This window comes from Phyllostomus hastatus, unplaced genomic scaffold (genome assembly GCF_019186645.2).
Source record: "Phyllostomus hastatus isolate PE091 unplaced genomic scaffold, TTU_PhHast_1.1 phas_contig_159, whole genome shotgun sequence".
Classification (NCBI taxonomy): domain Eukaryota; kingdom Metazoa; phylum Chordata; class Mammalia; order Chiroptera; family Phyllostomidae; genus Phyllostomus; species Phyllostomus hastatus.
This window is the reverse complement of record NW_025333640.1, coordinates 36,152,900-36,172,218: the sequence shown is the minus strand read 5'-3', so window position 1 is coordinate 36,172,218 and position 19,319 is coordinate 36,152,900. Positions and strand designations below refer to the sequence as shown.

General features: G+C 37.3%; 1 protein-coding gene across 2 annotated transcripts; it reads left to right on the top strand.

Annotated features, from left to right (window-relative positions):
- The first annotated feature begins 462 nt into the window (after positions 1-462).
- Positions 463-18,114, top strand: PLK4 (polo like kinase 4). Of its 2 annotated transcripts, none has more exons than XM_045831223.1 (16): positions 463-703; positions 1,327-1,422; positions 2,152-2,247; positions 2,327-2,441; positions 5,300-6,326; positions 7,066-7,166; positions 9,144-9,511; positions 10,345-10,449; positions 10,814-10,916; positions 11,952-12,101; positions 12,664-12,797; positions 12,889-12,980; positions 13,126-13,216; positions 14,258-14,398; positions 15,619-15,725; positions 17,495-18,114. In XM_045831223.1, exons 1-16 carry the CDS (start codon positions 674-676, stop codon positions 17,595-17,597), a joined length of 2,859 nt encoding a protein of 952 aa, XP_045687179.1. In that variant the 5' UTR covers positions 463-673; the 3' UTR covers positions 17,598-18,114. The 2 variants fall into 2 exon arrangements, with proteins under 2 accessions (XP_045687179.1, XP_045687178.1); XM_045831222.1 differs by having other exon boundaries at positions 13,126-13,264.
- The last annotated feature ends 1,205 nt before the right edge of the window (positions 18,115-19,319 follow it).

Here is a 19,319-nt window from a genome sequence, read left to right as displayed (position 1 = left end):
GTACAAATGGCATTATTATACCTAAGAAGAATATGCCAAAATGAAAGAACACATCACAGTTACGAAAACTGTGGGGTAACACAGAGGTGTAAAGGGCGTTTAAGCCAGGGAATGTTCCCGCCCCCCCCGCCAACACGGGTTGTCAAGTTTAAACATTTAAGAACTTCAAATCGTTTTAAGCCCCTTACAGAAGTGGATGTAGTTGTTCAGACCCCCGGGTGAGTAACGGGTGGAAACGTCCGGTTAGCGCTTCCCCGAGTCGCACACGGTCTCCCCGGAGCAAGAGTGTCCACACTCGCGGGTCCAGCCAGCTTCAGGCCGCCAAGCGCTTCCGGCCCCCAGGCTCGGAAACCCGGAGGGCTGGCAAGGAGACCCCAGCGCGCATGCGCGCCAGGGCGCAGCCTCTCAGAAGCCACCCGCGTCGTGACGTCACCGTCAACCCACCTAGGACGGCAACGGGCGGGAGTTTTTCAAAATGGGAGCGCGGAGGCGCCGCCCTGGCCTCGGAAGGTGCCCGGGAGACCTCTCGGTGGCTGTGCTGTCGTCGCCAGGAGCGGCGGCCTAGAGAGCCGAACCTGATGGGCGCCAAGAACTGCTGGCTGCTTGGAGCCTTGCCTCGAAGGGACTGCGTGAAGGGAGCTGATCCCGGGAGCCCAGGCCGGGGCCTGGAAACATGGCGACCTGCATCGGGGAGAAGATCGAGGTGAAAAGACTCCGCGGTTCTCAGCCGGGCGGGTGGGAGTCCGAGTGGCGCGACTCGAGACTGGTAGGGGCCCCTGCGAAGCTAACGGCTGCGGGGTGGGCGTCGCTGCGGTGCTTTGGGAGGGTCCCAACGGCCGCGGGCTCTGCTGTTTGGGGGCGGAGCGGCCCGCCCCTCTGAGCCTGGGGTTAGCTGCACAGGTGAGTGGCTCTCGGCCCCGCCCTCCTGTCTGTAGACTCCAAGGCTTCCCGTCAGTGATCCCGCCGGAGCTGCCGCGCTGGACCGGGGCATCTCCAAGGGGATGGCGGTTACCTCCGGCGGGAGCTGCGGCGGGATCCCCGCCAAGCCGCTGGCCCGCAGGGCGTGGCAGGCGGTGGGAGGAGGGTCCTGAGGTTGAGGAACCAGATCGCTAGGGCACTCGATCCGGAGTCCAGCCGGGAAGCTCAGGGATCCCCGCGAGGCGTCAGCATGTTTTCCACCCCAGACATCTGCTGTATCGAGGTGTAATACCTGCTTCAACTGAGAATGCAAATTCCCCTCTCGATTTCATCTTCTTTTCCAGCCCCTCCCTATCTTTTTTCCTTTCTACTATCATGAGTCATCACACATATTCTTTAATTTTAAAGGATTTTAAAGTTGGGAATCTGCTTGGTAAAGGATCATTTGCTGGTGTCTACAGAGCTGAGTCCATTCACACTGGTTTGGAAGTTGCAATCAAAATGGTAAGAACCTGTTCATGGACCTCTCACCTCTCCTAGAGAAGTGCACTACTTGCGATGTCAGAACTCCCTACCTACCAGCCTTTTCTTTGATTCCGGTGTAAAGAACCCATTGCTTAGGCAGAAGAAAATAGCTTCAAAGCCAGCAATTGCACTTATGGATATCTCAGGAGATCCTTGATCATGATTAAATCAGTGTTTTATCTTCATTAATGTTTGGTAGAACTAGCATCTGTTCTAGTTTTACATACTTGGAGTCATTGGTAGAAATCAAATAACAAATAATGATTTGTTTTGAGAATAAGAATACACTTGTGCATAGTTCTGTAGTACACTGTAACAGTCTAAAAGTACTATTGTTGTTAGAAGTCAGTCTAATAGGAGTAACATGAGCGATTAGGAATCACTTATCTAAACCTCTAGGGGAAGGGAGGGGAAATTTTGCTTTAAAGTTTGGCAACCTTTTTGTTATTGTAGATGTAATAGTTGTGCTATTAAATTCTGTAAGTTGGAAGAGTGTATTAGAATGCATTGACAAACTTTTCTGAATGGCCACTCTGCCACGCAGTCTGCTAGTTGTGAGGGGCAAAAAGAGAACGGTAAACTGATCTTATAAAGACGAAGATACAAGGACTTCAGAATAAAGTGCGCGTTCTCTTTTCAAAGTTAACTTTTGACAACTTCACAGTTGAAAGTTTATCATCGACATTTAAAACTCATGTTATTTTTTAGATAGACAAGAAGGCCATGTACAAAGCTGGAATGGTACAGCGAGTCCAAAATGAGGTGAAAATACATTGCCAATTGAAACATCCTTCTATCTTGGAGGTAAAATACAAGTTTTATAGAAGTTGCCAGGGATGGTGAATTTGTACATCCTAATTTATTCTGTTCTTTTACATTTCAGCTGTATAACTATTTTGAAGATAGCAATTATGTTTACCTAGTATTAGAAATGTGCCATAATGGAGAAATGAACAGGTATCTAAAGAACAGAAGGAAACCATTCTCAGAAAATGAAGGTAGGCTGTTTCTCTTTTTTTCTTTTTTTTCTTGTAAATATAAATTTTACTTTTTGTAGTTTTGAAGAATGTGCTATTTTGTAATATTTAATAAAACTTTTAATTATTACTTTGGGCTACAAAAGGAGATGCCCCCCATTATAGAAGCCATGAATTCCTATAAAATATGCAGGCATTACAGGAGTAAAGCAAAAGGAGAAATTTGTTGTTATCTTTTCCTGAAATTACATTTTAAATTAAATCGGTAACAATTTAGGAGGTATCCTTTCAAATCTAGAAAGAGCTCTTAAGAATGCTGTTGATGACTGTAAAATAGTTTCTGCCCTGGCTGGTGTGGCTCAGTGGATTGAATGCTAGCCTGCAAACCAAAGGATTGCTGGTTTGATTCCCAGTCAGGGCACAGGCTCGGGTTGTGGGCCAGGTCCCCAGTGGGGGGCGCATGAGAGGCAACCACAGATTCATATTTCTCTTCCTCTCTTTCTCCCTTCCCCTCTATCTAAAAATAGATAGATAGATAGATAGATAGATAGATAGATAGATAGATAGATAGATAAAATCTTTTAAAAAATAAAACGGTTTCTAAGTCAGGCACAAATAACTCTTGTAATGACTTATAATAGAAAATGTCAACCATAAATAAATAAAGTGATATAATGAGCCTCTGTGAAGTTAAACAAACCATTCAGCTTTCAAAACTATCAACTCATGATCAAATTGTTTCATTTGTATCCTTATTCCCCCAGCAGAGTATTTTGAAGTTAAATCATAGACTCCTTTTTACATATACATATTTTGGCATATATCTTTAAAAGATACAAACTTTTAAAAAATTAACCACAAAGTTATTACCACCCCTAATAATTCTTTGTTATCAAATACATAGTTCCAACTTCCCCAATTTCTAACTTTCTTCAGTTCAGTTCAGGCTCAAGTGTAAGGTCCATAGAACATTTCACGAAAGATTGTTTTCAGGTTATCTTGTCCTGCTGAGGTTACAGGCAAGCTACGAAAGGTGGTTGCTGATAGACTTTTTGTACTTTCAAATCTATATAACCCATTTGGAAAACAATTTAATCATCTTTATTACGAGTTATGGAAATGTTCATATCGCCCTGACTGGTGTGGCTCAGTTGGCTGGAGCATGACACTGGAAACTGAGAGGTCACAGGTTCAATTCCCGGTCAGGGCACATGTCTAAGTCATGGGTTCAGTGCCCAGTAGGGGCGTGTATGAGAGGCAGCCTATCCATGTTTCTTTCCCACTCTGCTCCTCCCCCTCCTTTCCCTTCTCTCTAAAAATCAATAAGCATGTCCTTGATTGAGGATAAAAGTAGAAAAAGAAAAGTTCATATCCTTTGACTTAAGGACATAATACAAGTTGTAAATAAATCCATATGAGTATTAACGGTGTTACAGTGTTTCTTTAATAATATATATAATAGTGATACCTTTATAAGTAAGACAAAGCTTCAAAGGCAATAAAGAAAAAGAATTACTAATTTAAAATTAAGAATGGGTATGACAAAAAAGACTGCTAACAAGTTTAAAAGACAAAGGAAGAAAATATTTGTAAAATATATGGCTGACAACTGAATATTAAAAATATAAGTCATACCTGCCCTGGCCAGCATGACTCAGTTGATGGGGCATTGTCCTGCAAAGCAGAAGCAAGCCGGTTCGATTCCTGATCAGGGCACATGCCTGGGTTGCAGCCTGGTTCCCTGATGGGACGTGTGGAAGGGACAGCCAATCAATGTTTCTTACATTGATGTTTCTCTCCCTCTCTTTCTCCCTACCTTCTGTTCTCTCTGAATAAATAAAATCTTTAAAAATATATAAGTCATGCCTAAAAAAGAGATAATTGAATAGGAAAATGGACAGGAGGTAGAAAATACAAATGGCCAATAAATGTGAAAGATGCTCTAACTCAGTAACAATCATAAGAATGCCAACTTAAATAAAGAGTACCATTTTTTTTACTCATTGGATTGAGACTTCCTAGTATTAACAAGGATGTACATAAAAATACAGCCTTTTTTAGAGAGCAGTTTGGCAAGGTATAAAAATACTAAACTTTAATCCTTCAACCCAGTGATTCTGCTTCTTGAATTTACTATAGAAAAGTACCCTATAATATGCATGAGAAAACAAGCGTGTACAAGAATTTTATTGGTCTGTTTTTTTGTAATCTTAGAGTATTGGAAATGACCCAGATTTTCATCAATAGCAATTAAATAAAATGAACTATGTGTGCTGATAGAAATACCTCCAAGAAATAATATGAAGTGGGGGAGAAAGTAATGAAACCACTGGTATATATATTTTTATACCATTTTTATATTTGAAAAGCAATTACAGTTTTTATAGATTTAAACGTATGTAAGCACACGAGAAAAAGTATAAAAATATATACAAGCTGTTAATAGTGGTTGCTTTTCAGAGGGTTTGTTTGGGGGGACATCAGAAGAGCTTTAGCTTGCTTTTTTAAAAACAATTAGAATGTATTTATGAATTGTTTGTTCAGTTATAAATATTTTCTCTTAATTGCTAGAGACCTCTGGTTAACCTACTCTATTTACTTCCAAATGCTGATGAAATTAAGCTTTGCTTAAGTGTATATAGAAAACTCATCCGTTAGAAAGGACAAGGATTAATTCAAAGGAGTGCCTAGTTGTCTTAAAGGGAATTAAATAATTATTATGAACTTATCAGTGTTATTTTGGTTGGTCAAAAAACTAAGCTGCAAGCCAGTGTTCTAATTTTAATACTCTGGCATGTGTACTGGGTTTCATAATATATTCTAAACACTGAATTTTCCAGATTTTCTGAAACATGGTTTTCTGTTTTGCCTGCTAACAGCTCGGCACTTCATGCACCAGATCATCACGGGGATGTTGTATCTCCACTCTCATGGCATACTTCACCGGGACCTCACGCTCTCTAACCTCTTACTCACGCGTAATATGAACATCAAGATTGCCGACTTTGGGCTGGCCACTCAACTGAAAATGCCGCATGAAAAGCACTATACGTTGTGTGGGACTCCTAATTACATTTCACCAGAAATTGCAACTCGAAGCGCACATGGACTCGAATCTGACATTTGGTCCTTGGGGTGTATGTTTTATACGTTACTTATCGGGAGACCACCTTTTGACACCGACACGGTCAAGAACACATTAAATAAAGTAGTGCTGGCAGATTATGAAACGCCAACTTTTTTGTCAAGAGAAGCCAAGGACCTGATTCATCAGTTACTTCGCAGGAATCCAGCAGATCGCTTAAGTCTGTCTTCAGTATTAGACCATCCTTTTATGTCCCGAAATTCTTCAACGAAAAGTAAGGATGTAGGAACTGTCGAAGATTCGATTGATAGTGGACACGCCACAATTTCTACTGCAATGACAGCTTCTTCCAGTACCAGTATAAGTGGTAGTTTGTTTGACAGAAGAAGACTTTTGATGGGTCAGCCACTCCCAAATAAAATGACTGTATTTCCAAAGAATAAGAATTCAAGTGATTTTTCTTCTTCAGGAGATGGAAGCAGTTTTTATCCCCAGTGGGGAAATCAAGAACAAGAAACCAGCAACAGTGGAAGGGGAAGAGTAATCCAGGATGCAGAAGAAAGGCCACATTCTCGATACCTTCGCAGAGCCCATTCCTCTGATAGATCTGGCACGTCTAACAGTCAGTCTCGAGCAAACACATACACAATGGAACGCTGTCACTCAGCAGAAATGCTTTCAAAATCCAAAAGATCTGGAGCAGATGAAAATGAAGAAAGATACTCACCTATAAATAGCAATGTCAATATTTTTCACTTCTTTAAAGAAAAGACATCCCATAGTTCTGAGTCTTTGGATAGACCTGATAACGATCAAGCACTGTAAGAATAATTCTATCGAAAGCATTTTACTTTTTCAATAAACATTACTAGTATCAATAATGAAGCTACCTCCAACTAAGGGGGTTTACCTTTTTCTAATGTTATCAGATAGATATTCCTGGGGCACTTCTTTACTATGATTTATATTTCTTCGGAGGAAGAGAATCAGAATGATGATTTTGAGTTGCGGTTAAGAATCTCTTTTAATATGACTATATGTGCCCATGGATGTTTGTAGAGTGTGTCTCATACTTGGGAATTTCTAGTTCACTTTTTATATAAAGCAGGCTTCCAGTGCAAATATCATGTATTAAACATGTTTGGTCTCTAAAGTACTGTAATAGTAATTACAAATACACAAACATGTAGAGAAAGAGGGAAGCGGATCCTAAGTGATAAGTATTTGCTTTATTGACTGCTCACATAAGACTAGTTTTGTAGTAACAACCACTGTAGTAAACACTAGTTTTGTAGTGTTTTTTTTTTCTTTTTCTGATTTTTTTGTTTTTATGCTTAAATTCTAAGAGGGCAATAGCCATATAGAAACATTGTCATAGTATTGTGTGGATTTTGGCACAGGAGGTGAGCTTCCTAGAGACAGTTTAGTTAGACAAATATTGGTTTCTACAGTTACTTTGAATTTTCAGATATTCAAATAAGAGATCTCCCTTTTTAAAATTTTTAAGTTATTACCTGATAATTTTTTGTTAGTTTATATGAATATTTTGTATTTGTTTAGCTCCGGTCATCCTTGTCCAGGAAACACTCCTTTTCCATTTCCAGACCAGACATCTCAGCCTGAAATAGTGCAACAGTGGTTTGGAAATCTGCAAAAAAATGGTGAGTTTTAAATAAACTATTAGATAAAAAATTAATGACATGGACACTTAGTAAGCATTGCCCATTTCAATTTGTGTTTTCTTTAAAATATAATATGTTTTCAATAAACTATGTTGCAATAATAGTTAATAATAACTTAACACATTTTGAGTATTTACTGTGTCAGCCACTATTCTTAATGCTTACCATATATTACTAACTTCTCACAAAACATATAAGGGTGGTATGATTATTAGCCCCGTCTTAGGAAGGATGAGGAAATCGTGCACGGGGAATAATTTGCTGAACTATACTGCGCATAGAGGAAGTAGGAGGAGGGTTCCCACACATGCGTTCCGGCTGGGAGACTTGACTCTCAACCCCTCTGCCGCTGCAGCCTCTCTGCAGTAAGCACCTGCTATCAGTGCTTGTAGAGTAGTCAGCAGACGGTTGGCCGTGTTTTGAAGAAGGTGTTGTGGACATCATGGCTACCCGTGGGACCTCACATACGCCCATTTACACGCCTACTCAAAACCTAAACACTTTTAAACAGCTGTCATCCAAGTCATTATTTTACTTAGAGAGTGAGCCTGACAGTTACACGTTTCTCCTTCATGAACTTGACAGATGGCACAGATGATAGGTTGGAAAGTAATGATGCAAATAAGAGGACAGAAGTGAAACATACGGAAAGGAGGGAATTATTTTTTACTAAGTATTATATTACCTCACACAAAGAGTGCACAATATGGCTGTAATTTAAGCAGAGAGTTGTGTCACCTGAAGAGTCTATTTTTTTCTTTCTTTTTTTTTTTTTTTAAAGATTTTATTTATTTATTTTATTTTTAGGGAGGGAAGGGAGAGAGAGAGAAAGAGAGAGAGAGAGAGAAACATCAATGTGCGGTTGCTGGGGGTTATGGCCTGCAACCCAGGAATGTACCCTGGCTGGGAATCGAACCTGGGACACTTTGGTTCCCAGCCCGTGCTCAATCCACTGAGCTACGCCAGCCAGGGCTATTTTTTTTTTTCTTTCTTTTTAATATGGTATTTTCAAGAGCCCAAGAGAATTAACTTTTTTATGTGTATTTGTTGGAGATAATAATTCAAGTTTGTGTTTTTTAAACTATATAAAAGTGCAGATACTTAATCTTGCAGTTAACTTATTGCACTTATAGATATTTTTATTTGGTAGCATGGACATTTCTGAGATGACCTACCTGAGATTGTTATTATATTTATAATCTAGTAGTGCTACTGCAATTTTAAAGTCCAATGTTTGTTATAAAATATTTCTGTCATAATAGGAGTAGAGGGCAAAAGAGCACTAAAAAGTAACTTAAGGGAAAAATTGTCATACAAATTTTTAGAGCTTAGCATTTGAAAAATTGTCCTACTGCATTTTATATCATGTAATCATTTTTAGAGCTTTAAAAAAATAATGTTTTCATGTGAATGTTAAAACTGGAATATAAATGGGTAAAGTTCAATAATAACTTTTAAAAATGTGGATACAAATACATTTGTGATATTAAATATTAATTTTAAAGCTATTTTATATATTGTGTTTTTTGCTTTTAATGAAGATGGAATAGAGATCTTAGCTTAAAGAGAATACATTTGCATATTATATAGAATGATTACCTGGGAAATCCTCCCATTTCTGTATTTATTGCAGCATTGGCAGTGGCTTGTTTCAGAATTAGCAGGTGACTCTAGAATGACTAGTTTTTACTTTGACTGAAAAGTTAATTTCATAATAATATATTTCCTTCTTAGTGTTAAGAATACTACTTTGCAATATGGCTTAAACTACCCTTTAGAGTTGCTGTTTTATTATGTCATATGTTAAACTGCTTAGTTTTTAGAGAAATTATATGCTTGCTTTTTTTTTTGCTAATTTTTTTCCTCAAAAAAATATCTATTATAAGCAACAGGACATTGTTTTGTGTAGGCTTGACTTTTTCACTATTCCACTCATTTATTCTGTATATATTACAGCTCATTTCAGGGAAACTCCTGAGCACAGCAGCAGCACCCCAAGCAGACATTTCCAGGGCCACCCGGGTCTGCAGGACACGGCAAGAAACGCCTGGGCCAGTTCGAGAGCCAGAAGGAGCCCTGATGCTTCTGATAATGCGCATTCTGTACAACCGCTGAATACTGGGACATACGTGACTGCATTTCAAAATAAACCTGAGATGATTCAACAAGAACCTGTTTTTGGCTTAGAACCTGTTTCTGAACAAAGCAAGACAAGGGTTTTGGAGCCACCATTGGGTTATCAGAAACGCACCTTACGAAGCATTATGTCTCCTTTAACAGCTCACAGGTTAAAACCAATCCGGCAGAAAACCAAAAAGGCTGTGGTATGTCTGCTATCTTTCAGAGTTACTATGTGCTGTTTCCTTCTGGCAATTGGTTTTCGGTGTCAAATATGATTTTTTTTTGGTTCCCTATAATGTTCCTGTACTTTTGATAAGTGAGTAATAAGCTCATTTAAAAGAAAATAGGCTGAGTATTTGTGGGATAATGGCTCTTGTTCCTTCTACTTTAAAAATGGTGACTTGATACTGATACGTTTTGAATTTTAAATTATTGATACAAATATTTGCAAAAACTACTGGTCAATTACTGCGTTAAATATTTATTCACAATTCCAGTCACTAAAAGTGTATTTAATATTACCTTTTGCTTTTGTTTTTATTGTTTTAACATATAATCCAGATGCAAAAAGGTAAACCAGAAAAATATACCTTTTTAAAACATCTGAAACTATTTAAAAGAAAAGGAGTATGCACAAGAATTAAGTTTAGAGTTTAAATAAATGTCATGTGTGATTTGAGAACAGTGCTTTTTATTCATTAATTTTATCCCGCTCCTGTTTTCCGTCTCCCCCAGTCTGCCTTTGTCTGGCATACTATTGTCTTTCCAAAGCCCTTGTCCTCCACCCTGCCTCCTGTTTCCTCTCTGCTCACCGGTGTCATTTCACACTCCATTACCCCTCCTCACCTTCGTCCTCCTGTTTCGCAGTCGAGCTCGAATACACCTGTGGTCCGGGCAGTTGCAGTGAAGCAGCTCTTTTATTTCGACATTGATTTGTATTTCTGCCATGGTTAAGTACTTTTGTCTTAAGTATTACAAATGTCAGAGGTATTCTGGTAAACACGGGGATTCTTACTGATTTTGGGTTTGTCTGTAGGTGAGCATACTTGATTCAGAGGAGGTCTGTGTGGAGCTTCTAAAGGAGCATTCGTCTCAAGAATACGTGAAAGAAGTCCTTCACATCTCTAGCGATGGAAGCATGGTAATGTGGACCTGCCGTTACCTCGCCCCTTTATCACTCAGGCATTTAGCCTTTCAGTTCATTCCATATGATGGCCTGAATACTTTTAAATCGGTTTTCCTGATAGCGGTAGTGTTTCTGGAATTCAGAAACTGAAATAGAATACTACACATATTTAGATAAATTTGTGAGGATTTAAAAGTAATTATAACTAGTAACAAATCTAAACTTTAGGCTTAAGGTTAAAAAAAAATTTTAGAGCATATTTAGCATTTTCTGTAAAATAATTAATATTACATGTGAACTCTTCATAATTTTAGTAACAAAATATAGTGTTCTAATTTAATGGCATATAATTAGAATTCTTAAAAAAAATTTTTGACAGATCACTATTTATTATCCATATGACGGAAGAGGTTTTCCTCTTGCTGATAGACCGCCATCACCTACTGATAACATCAGTAGGTTCAGCTTTGACAACTTACCAGGTATGTAAATTTACCAAGGAACAAATTTAGATAACGGACTTCCTGTTATAAACTCTATATATGCAGTTTTCATAGGTTGTAAATATCTGGTGAAATGGGGTGTACCTTACTATTCCAGTAGTTATTCCTGTTCTGTGTTGTAATGGTAAAATCTAACTCTGGAATATTTGTCTTGAATCATGTTAAAAATTCAACATGTACTATCTAGTTTTTGACTTTTTGAATGATGGCTGTGCTACATAAATGATCACTTATATTTGCAAATTTGACTTCCAGTTCAGCTCCTAGACATGGACTGGGGAATTAATTACTGAATAGTAAGACTTCACTGAGGTGACAATTAGAAACAAACAAGAAAACCTGTGTCATAGATCTCTATTAGCCCTGGCTGGTGTGGCTCAGTGGATTGAGCGCCACCCTGTGAACCAAAGGGTTGACGGTTTGATTCCCTGGGTGGCAGGCCAGGTCCCCCATGGGCGTGAAAGGCAACCACGCATTGACATTTCTCTCCCTCTCATTCTCCCTCCCTTCCCCTCTCTGAAAATAAATAGATAAAACCTTTAAAAAAAATCAAAACAGGTAGATAAACAACAATAGTTATAAGGAACTGCAAAAATTTACTTGCATAAGGTAGGACCATAAAACTATGTCTTATTAACATAAAAAGGGCTGTATTTCTTTTTTTTGAAAGTCATTTGGTTCTGATATCTCAGGTAGAAGTCTTTCATTTCACTTATAAAACTTTCCTGGAATTATTACCTTACTTATTATAAGGAGGTGAGTCGAAGAGATTTTTTAAATAATCGTAATACTACTCATCAGATTTTGTTATATATATTTCTTGGAAGTTTTATTATACTATCTTTAGTTTTTATTGAAATAATAGAATTATGTTCTAAATTTTATTTTGGTACTAGGATTACAAACCTATCAACTTGAATTTTTGAGGCACAATAGAAATATTAAATTTTTATGTAATTTATATGTCAAGTCAGTATTTTATTCTCTTATGATACGTAATTTCTTTTTTCCTAGAAAAGTACTGGCGAAAATATCAATATGCTTCCAGATTTGTACAGCTTGTAAGATCTAAATCTCCTAAAATCACTTATTTTACAAGATATGCTAAATGTGTCTTGATGGAGAATTCCCCTGGTGCTGATTTTGAAGTTTGGTTTTATGATGGTAAGAACCATTTTAAAATGGTAGTTTTTTTCTCTTTAGTTTATAATTTAATAGTTGTGGATTTTTAAAATTCAAGGCAGCAAGATTTTAAGAGCAATATACACGCATACATATTATATATGAGTTGAGAAACTCAAATGGACACATACAAAGTTATGAGAATTATAAATGTTTAAAAGGATGGGATTGAACCAGAGAATCTTATTTTTTAAATCTATTCTATAAAAATGATATACTGTTTAATATGTAAAACTCCCTTCTTTAAGGGACACTTGCACATAAACTTACACAGTACACTTATAATTACAGCTGTCCTTCACTTGTGTTTTTGGATGAGAGGAATGATTTTTTTTAAAATATTGTAAGTGTTTCAGACTTAAGCCAGCTATATGCAGAAAGGAATTTACTGAATACTTTGAGAGCCTCGTTTTATTAGTGGTCAGTAAATGAATATAAATGATACTGTGATCTAGAAGCCTTTATGGACTAGTATAGTAATGAATGGAAACCTAGGAATATTAAAAAAAAAAGAAAAGAAAAAAGAATTGTTTTCTTCTTTAAGGAGCAAAGATACACAAAACAGAAGCTTTGATTCATGTGATTGAAAAGACTGGGAAATCTTACACCTTAAAGTGTGAAAGTGAAGTTAATAGCTTGAAAGAGGAAATAAAAATGTATATGGACCATGCTAATGAGGTATGTACCTGCTTACAGGGTTTCCTACCGAGTAACAGTGGTGACAAGTGGCAGGGAAGTAGTGACAGAAGGCACTCTTCTTTCCAAACAGGGCCATCGTATTTGTTTGGCGCTGGAATCCACGATCTCAGAGGAGGAAAAGAGAAGTGGAAGTGCTTCCTTTTTCCCAATAATCATAGGAAGGTAAATGTTTGAAAATTTTGTAAATATGGCTAAAATATATAGGAAATGTTTTTTTAAAAGTTTGGCGTTTACAATATGAACCTTCTTTACCTTACTGCAAAGTAAGCTTTAAGGGAATGTGCTTGGACATTTCTTCCCCCTGCAGAAAACCGAGCAGCGCCAGCTCGCCTCAGGCCTTGTCACCTCCTCCTCCTCCTACCACCAAGGAGCCAAACTACCCGATGAGTAGAACGACGGTCAGTAATGCTGCTTCTCCGAAGCAGGCACCAGCACTTAATCCTTCTGTGAGTGTTGTGAATGCATGTCCCTTCTGTCCCTACGGCCCTTCAGTGGTTGCCCTTGATGGCAAAGTGAAACTCCTTGATCACCTTCCGCATATACCGTACATACTGTATTATCACCTACCTACTTTTCCAGCCTCAGACTGATCTACTTTACCACGCTTTCTGTGTCTGAGCCTCAGACGCCTTCTTTGGATTGGATGATACAGGTCGAACTCTCAGAGCCTTTTCACATGCTGTTCACGTGGCCGGGAACTCTCCTGTCACCCCTCAGTGGCTAATTCTTTCTCATCGTTCAGGTCTTACTTTGACTGTTACCTCAAACAGCCTAACCTGCTTTCCCCTTGGGGAAAAGCTAAATATATTAAATTAGATATCGTTGTTTTATTTTTACTTGTATCATTAACTACCTTTATATCCATAATAGGCTCATGGTTAAATAAATATGTGTATTGTGTATGTACTCACACACACATGCATATATACATACTATAGTTGCAGCTGTGAAAAATTGTACCTTGGGGAAAAAGGAAAAGATACCTACCAAAATGAAAACAGCAATTGTGTGATTTTTTTTCTCTGTATTTATTTTTCTCATCTGTGCTTTTCTGATTTTCCATAACATGGCCATGCTTTAATTTTAAGATGTTGTTTAAAAACCTTATTTAAGCTAATAAAAAATCCAGTCATATGCCCTGGCTGGTGTGGCTCAGTGGATTGAGTGCCAGCTTGTGAACCAAAGGGTCGCCAGTTGAATTCCCAATCAGGACACGTGCCTGGGTTGCAGGCCAGGTCCCCAGTGGCGGGGGGGTTGGCACCTGAGAGGTGACCACCCACTGATACTTCTCTCCATCTCTTTCTCTGTCCATTCCCCTCTCTCTAGAAATAAATAAATAAAATATATATATTTTAAAAAGTAATCATTTTCTACGTTTGCTAAAGTTGGCTTCTAAAAATGCTTTGGTATAATATCTTCCTGGCTTTCACTGTTTGTAGATGGCTACAAATGAAGGACTTGGCCTTACTGCCGCAGCTTCTGGAACAAACACCCCTGCTAGTAGTCTACAAGATTGTCTTCCTAAAGCAGCACAGCTTTTGAAATCCGTTTTTGTGAAGAATGTTGGTTGGGCTACACAGGTGAGAAGTTAATAGGAAAGTGAATTTTCTCATGAATCTGTTTGGTTTCCACAGTGATTAGACAATTACCCAAAAATATAAATTACTTTAAAGATTTCTCTTTGAAGGAAAGTTTTTACACCTTTTTTTCTGCATTGGTTGTATCATTAAAAATCTAAACATTTTTAATTTGTAGACAGTTGGAAAACTCTAGATATTGATAACAAATTGCCTGCCAGAGCCTGGGTGTCCTGTTTTTGCCTTTGCTTTTTAAAGTACAGGTCATGATAATGGCTAATTGTTAGGACTTTAGAATGATGTTTAGGATATTTTAAATTTTAGAAACTTGGTAATCTTTATTATTGAATAACATTTATTTGGCCAAAAAAGGATTTCTGCATTTGAAAGTTAAATCCACCTTCAGTTTCAGACTTACAGAATTTGGCTCAGGTGCGAAAGTGTATGTGTACACTGTCTAACAGCTTGAAGCTTGGGGGCTTTTGAGCACAGCACATGCTGTTTTTACTTACCAGGAAGCACATGCAGCCTAGTCCTTCATGGGAGAGGAGGTGAAGGGAGGGGAACTCAACATTTGTTGACTACTTGCAATGCATTGTCTCCTTATTCTTCCAAATTAAACCCCATGTTGATGTTACCTCCTTTGATACACAGTTCAAGTATGGCCCACAGTGGCTGGTTGGCTTGTGCTGCCCTCCTTACTGGGCAGGGTGTGGGTTGAAGCCCGGGTCTCCGACTCCGCAGTCCGTGCCACCTTCTCATTCTCTGTTTGCAGGGCGCGTCATAAATATCAGCGACTAAAGGGACAGGTTTCACACCTAAGATAGGAGATCCTCCGGCAGAAGAGAAATTCTTGTCACATAACAACAAAGAATAGAGGGAAATCCTAATTTAAGAAGTGTTGCTTTTGTTATTTCCTAAATCTTTTCTTGGTTAGCAATACTATTGGAGAACAACCACGATAAAAAAAAACTACTTCTATGGCCTAATGGAAACAAATGGGAAACAAGATTCATTTAGAGTAACTTTAATATTCTAAAACCCTAGCTATTAAAAGAATAGTCTGAAGAAGTTGTGCATTTTCTCAATGCTGCTGCCATCACAGCTCCTGAGAGGGGCGCTGTTTTCTTTTTTTAAACTATATGTAAAACCTGTTAAACACAAGTACGTTTTAAGAACCTAAAATCCTCTCTCGTGATTTCTGACGCTTACTGTTTTTCTAGTTAACTAGTGGAGCTGTGTGGGTTCAGTTTAATGACGGGTCCCAGCTGGTCATGCAGGCAGGAGTGTCTTCCATCAGCTACACATCACCGAGTGGTCAGACCACTAGGTAAGTCTTAAAGCACTGGTGGAGATGCAGGTCTTTGCTGTAAGTCTCTCTATACATTGAAATAATGATTTAGTAAACTTACTGTTTTCACTTTGACAATGCTGATGTTATTTAAAGTGTTAATTATTCTTAGGAGTTCTTTTTATAATCCATTTAATGCAGTCTATAACCTACATGAATGCAGGGTAATTGGTATGGAAAATCCATTCCAAGCGGTTAAGATTCCCTGTAGCCTTATTCCACTGCCTTACCAGGTTGGTTGGCCCTTTTCAGAAATCAACAGACTTCTAAGTTCAAAGTAGTATACCTAACGATTTATGTCAAAAACCATAGAAGCTAGAATTTTTTAAAAGAGATAACCAGTTTTTTTCCCTCAAATGAAAAACTGTATTCTTTCTTATCCAATGTAACTGTTTGAAACATGTTTTTGAATGTGTGTGTTCATTCTGTATGAAAATCTGTGCCAGACACCATGCAAAAAAATGAGGAGTCAAGCAATAGCAAAATTAGGCCATGGTTTGGTTTCCACAAACAGGAACTTCCCAGAAAAGGTAGGGTGATGATGGTGCTACTACAACGTGATCCTGTATGAGAAGTGTTTATTGTGAAGGAGTTACTGGAGACAAATATAACTTGCAGTTATCTACCAATTGATTTTTTTGTTAACTGTGTACACACACAGTGATGTCATTTAAAGAACTACTCATGAAGTTAGGGGCTTTCTTTAGTAAGCTCTTTCAGATGCTCCAGAAAGTGGAAGGATGCAGATATATGAGGGGGGACTCCCCAAAAATAGAATTATCTTCTACAGGGAGTACAGGGAGGGCCCCTTGTAGTAGAGGCTTACCCAGCTAGGGGAATGTTCTAGGAACCCATCTGTATCAGTGTACCAGCCGGTGGTGTTGTGAGAGGCTGCGTTTAGCTTCAGTGAATTTTTTTTAAAGACTCCTCGACACTTTTGCCTGTTTCACAATGGGTGATTTACCAGCACATCTGTCCACGCCCTCCTGAGGGTTCAGCAGGACCTCTTGCCCCACCCACCCATTTCACCCTTTCGTGCCCCATCAACGTTTTTGTTTCCCCTGATGAAAAAAGTCTTCAAAGAAAAACATTTTGCCAATGTGGAAGAGATGAAACAAAAAACGGCAGAAGCACTAAAAGGCATCAAAATCGGCAAGTTCTAAAACTGTTTTGAGCAGTGGAAGAAATGTCTTGACAGGTGGATTGCATCAAGTGGAGAGAACTTTGAAGATGACTGAAGTTTAAAGAATAGAAAGAATAAGAATAGAAAGAATAAAGAATAAGAAAGAATAAATACACAATTTTTTATAAGTAAATTCTGGGTTTTTTGGGTCCCATGTTCCAAAGATAAAAATGCAGTTTTATTTGATACAGTCATTTGGAAGTTGTTTAAAATTTGGATAGGAATGTATTTATACCTGTTTAGCCTATTATTTTTCTTTGATTAAGACCTGCAATTCAATGAGGAATCCAGATCTTCAAGTTGCTTTAGAAATTATAAAGCCAGTTTAAGTTTTTCAGTCAATTTCTTTTTATTATTTAAATACATTTTAGTCTATTTTGAAAGGAAACAAATTGGTTATGCATAATTTGATTTAGGTATCTACACTAATAAATAATTTTGTATAATTTTTCTGAGATACCTCTGCCAGTTGAATTTCTGAAAAGTGTAATGTGACTTTTGGTACTCTCATATGAACCAAGTAATTAAGTAATGTTTTTGTCTTTTTTTCTTTTGCTTCACTTAGATACGGAGAAAATGAGATATTACCAGAATACATCAAACAGAAATTACAGTGTCTTTCTTCCATCCTTGTGATGTTTTCTAATCCAACTTCTAGTTTTCACTGATTAAAGCTCCTTTTAGATATATATTTAATAAATAATGCTTTTGTTGGCTTTCAAGGAAAGTGACTTTTTCTTATTTAAAATAACTTCTTTCAGAAAGCCTCTCTATATAAAGAGAATTTTAATCTGTACCATAGTGGATGCATTCCAATGAGAGAACAAAGCAGAATGAAACTTAAGTCACTTACAAAATGCAGTAGTCATGGATTCAAATAGGACACCTAACTTTTAACACATATACCCTGAAACTTGCTGTGTTCATATATTTGTATTGAACAGTCTTTTAAAAGCAAAAATATAGTGTGTGGTGTATCTGTGCTTTTGTTGTTGTTTTCCCTACTTCTCAGACATGTTGAATCATGAACAAAACATGGAGTTTTTAAATTTTTAAACATGTAAATAATGTATATTTATGTTATACGTAACATATGTAAACATGTATATATTTGTTTTATATTTATTTTTGTAGTACCGGTTTCTGGTGAAGCATTTCTGCCGATGCATTTTATATAAAAGTGATAATAATAAATACTACTATAAGTTACTTCATCTTTTGATTTATTTAATTACTTATTGTAAAATAAGTTACTAGTAAACTTATTTTTAAGTTTTGTTACCTGTTTGTTTAGAAGGAGCCAATTAAATTTTAAAAATTAATTTTGCAGATGGTAAATACAGTTTTTCTACCCTTACCTGAAAATATGTGTGTATTTTAACACTGAAGAACTTAATGCAGTTAAGTTACAAGGAATGCTTAATAGTGGGACATTCGTGCTTAAATATGATACAGACTGTTTGGTGCTTCCTGCTGGTTTTTATAATCAGGGAGATTGTGGAGGCCGTTCCATTAAGTTGATATGAATACCCAGTGACCCATTTATTCAACACTGTTTTGAAGCTTTTTGCCTAAGGCAATGAGAAAAATAGTTTGCAACATAAATCGCAAAGTTAACATTAATAAGAAAAAGACAAATAACCCAGCAGAAATCTGGACAAATGATGTGAACAGATGCTTCACAAAGGAAATCCATATGGTGACTCTGAAGGATATATGCTCAACATTTATAGTTAAAGAAATGCAAAACTAAAACAAAATCATTTCCTTTTATCAGAGATAGATTAAAAATAATAAATGAGCAGGGCATTCTCATGTATTGTTGATTAAAGTATAAATGATAATCTAATAGATATTTGGCAGTATCTATTAGAATTAACATATGTTAATACATTGGTAACCCAACTTTGGCAAAGAAAATTATATAGGCCTTTCTCTTAGGGGGAAAAAAAAACCCAGCAGAAAGAAGAGTTTCCCTTTAAAAATGAAAATAATTAAAAGAATTCCTAGCTAAATTTTGAAGGCTAAGAACTCACATATTTTGCTTTGACAGAATTTAGGTATATATTTTACAGTATCTTTTGGTCTTAATGTGTCTTTATGTTTCAGGTATTTCTCTAATACATAACACATAGCTAAATTTTGTTTTTTAATTCAATCTGATAACCTCGTTTGTTCGCACTGTCATTTGTATTTTACTGTTTGACATTGCATTTCTGTTACATTGATGTTTACCAACTTTTGTGCTTTCTACCTCAGTTTTCTTTTTTTCCTTTCCTGCCTTTAATCCCTTTGATTCTTTTTACCAGTTTTCTTCAGGAGAGGGGTATGGTGGTAGTTCATCAGCAGGTAGTGTTTACAGGAGTACGACTGTGACGATATTCACAACT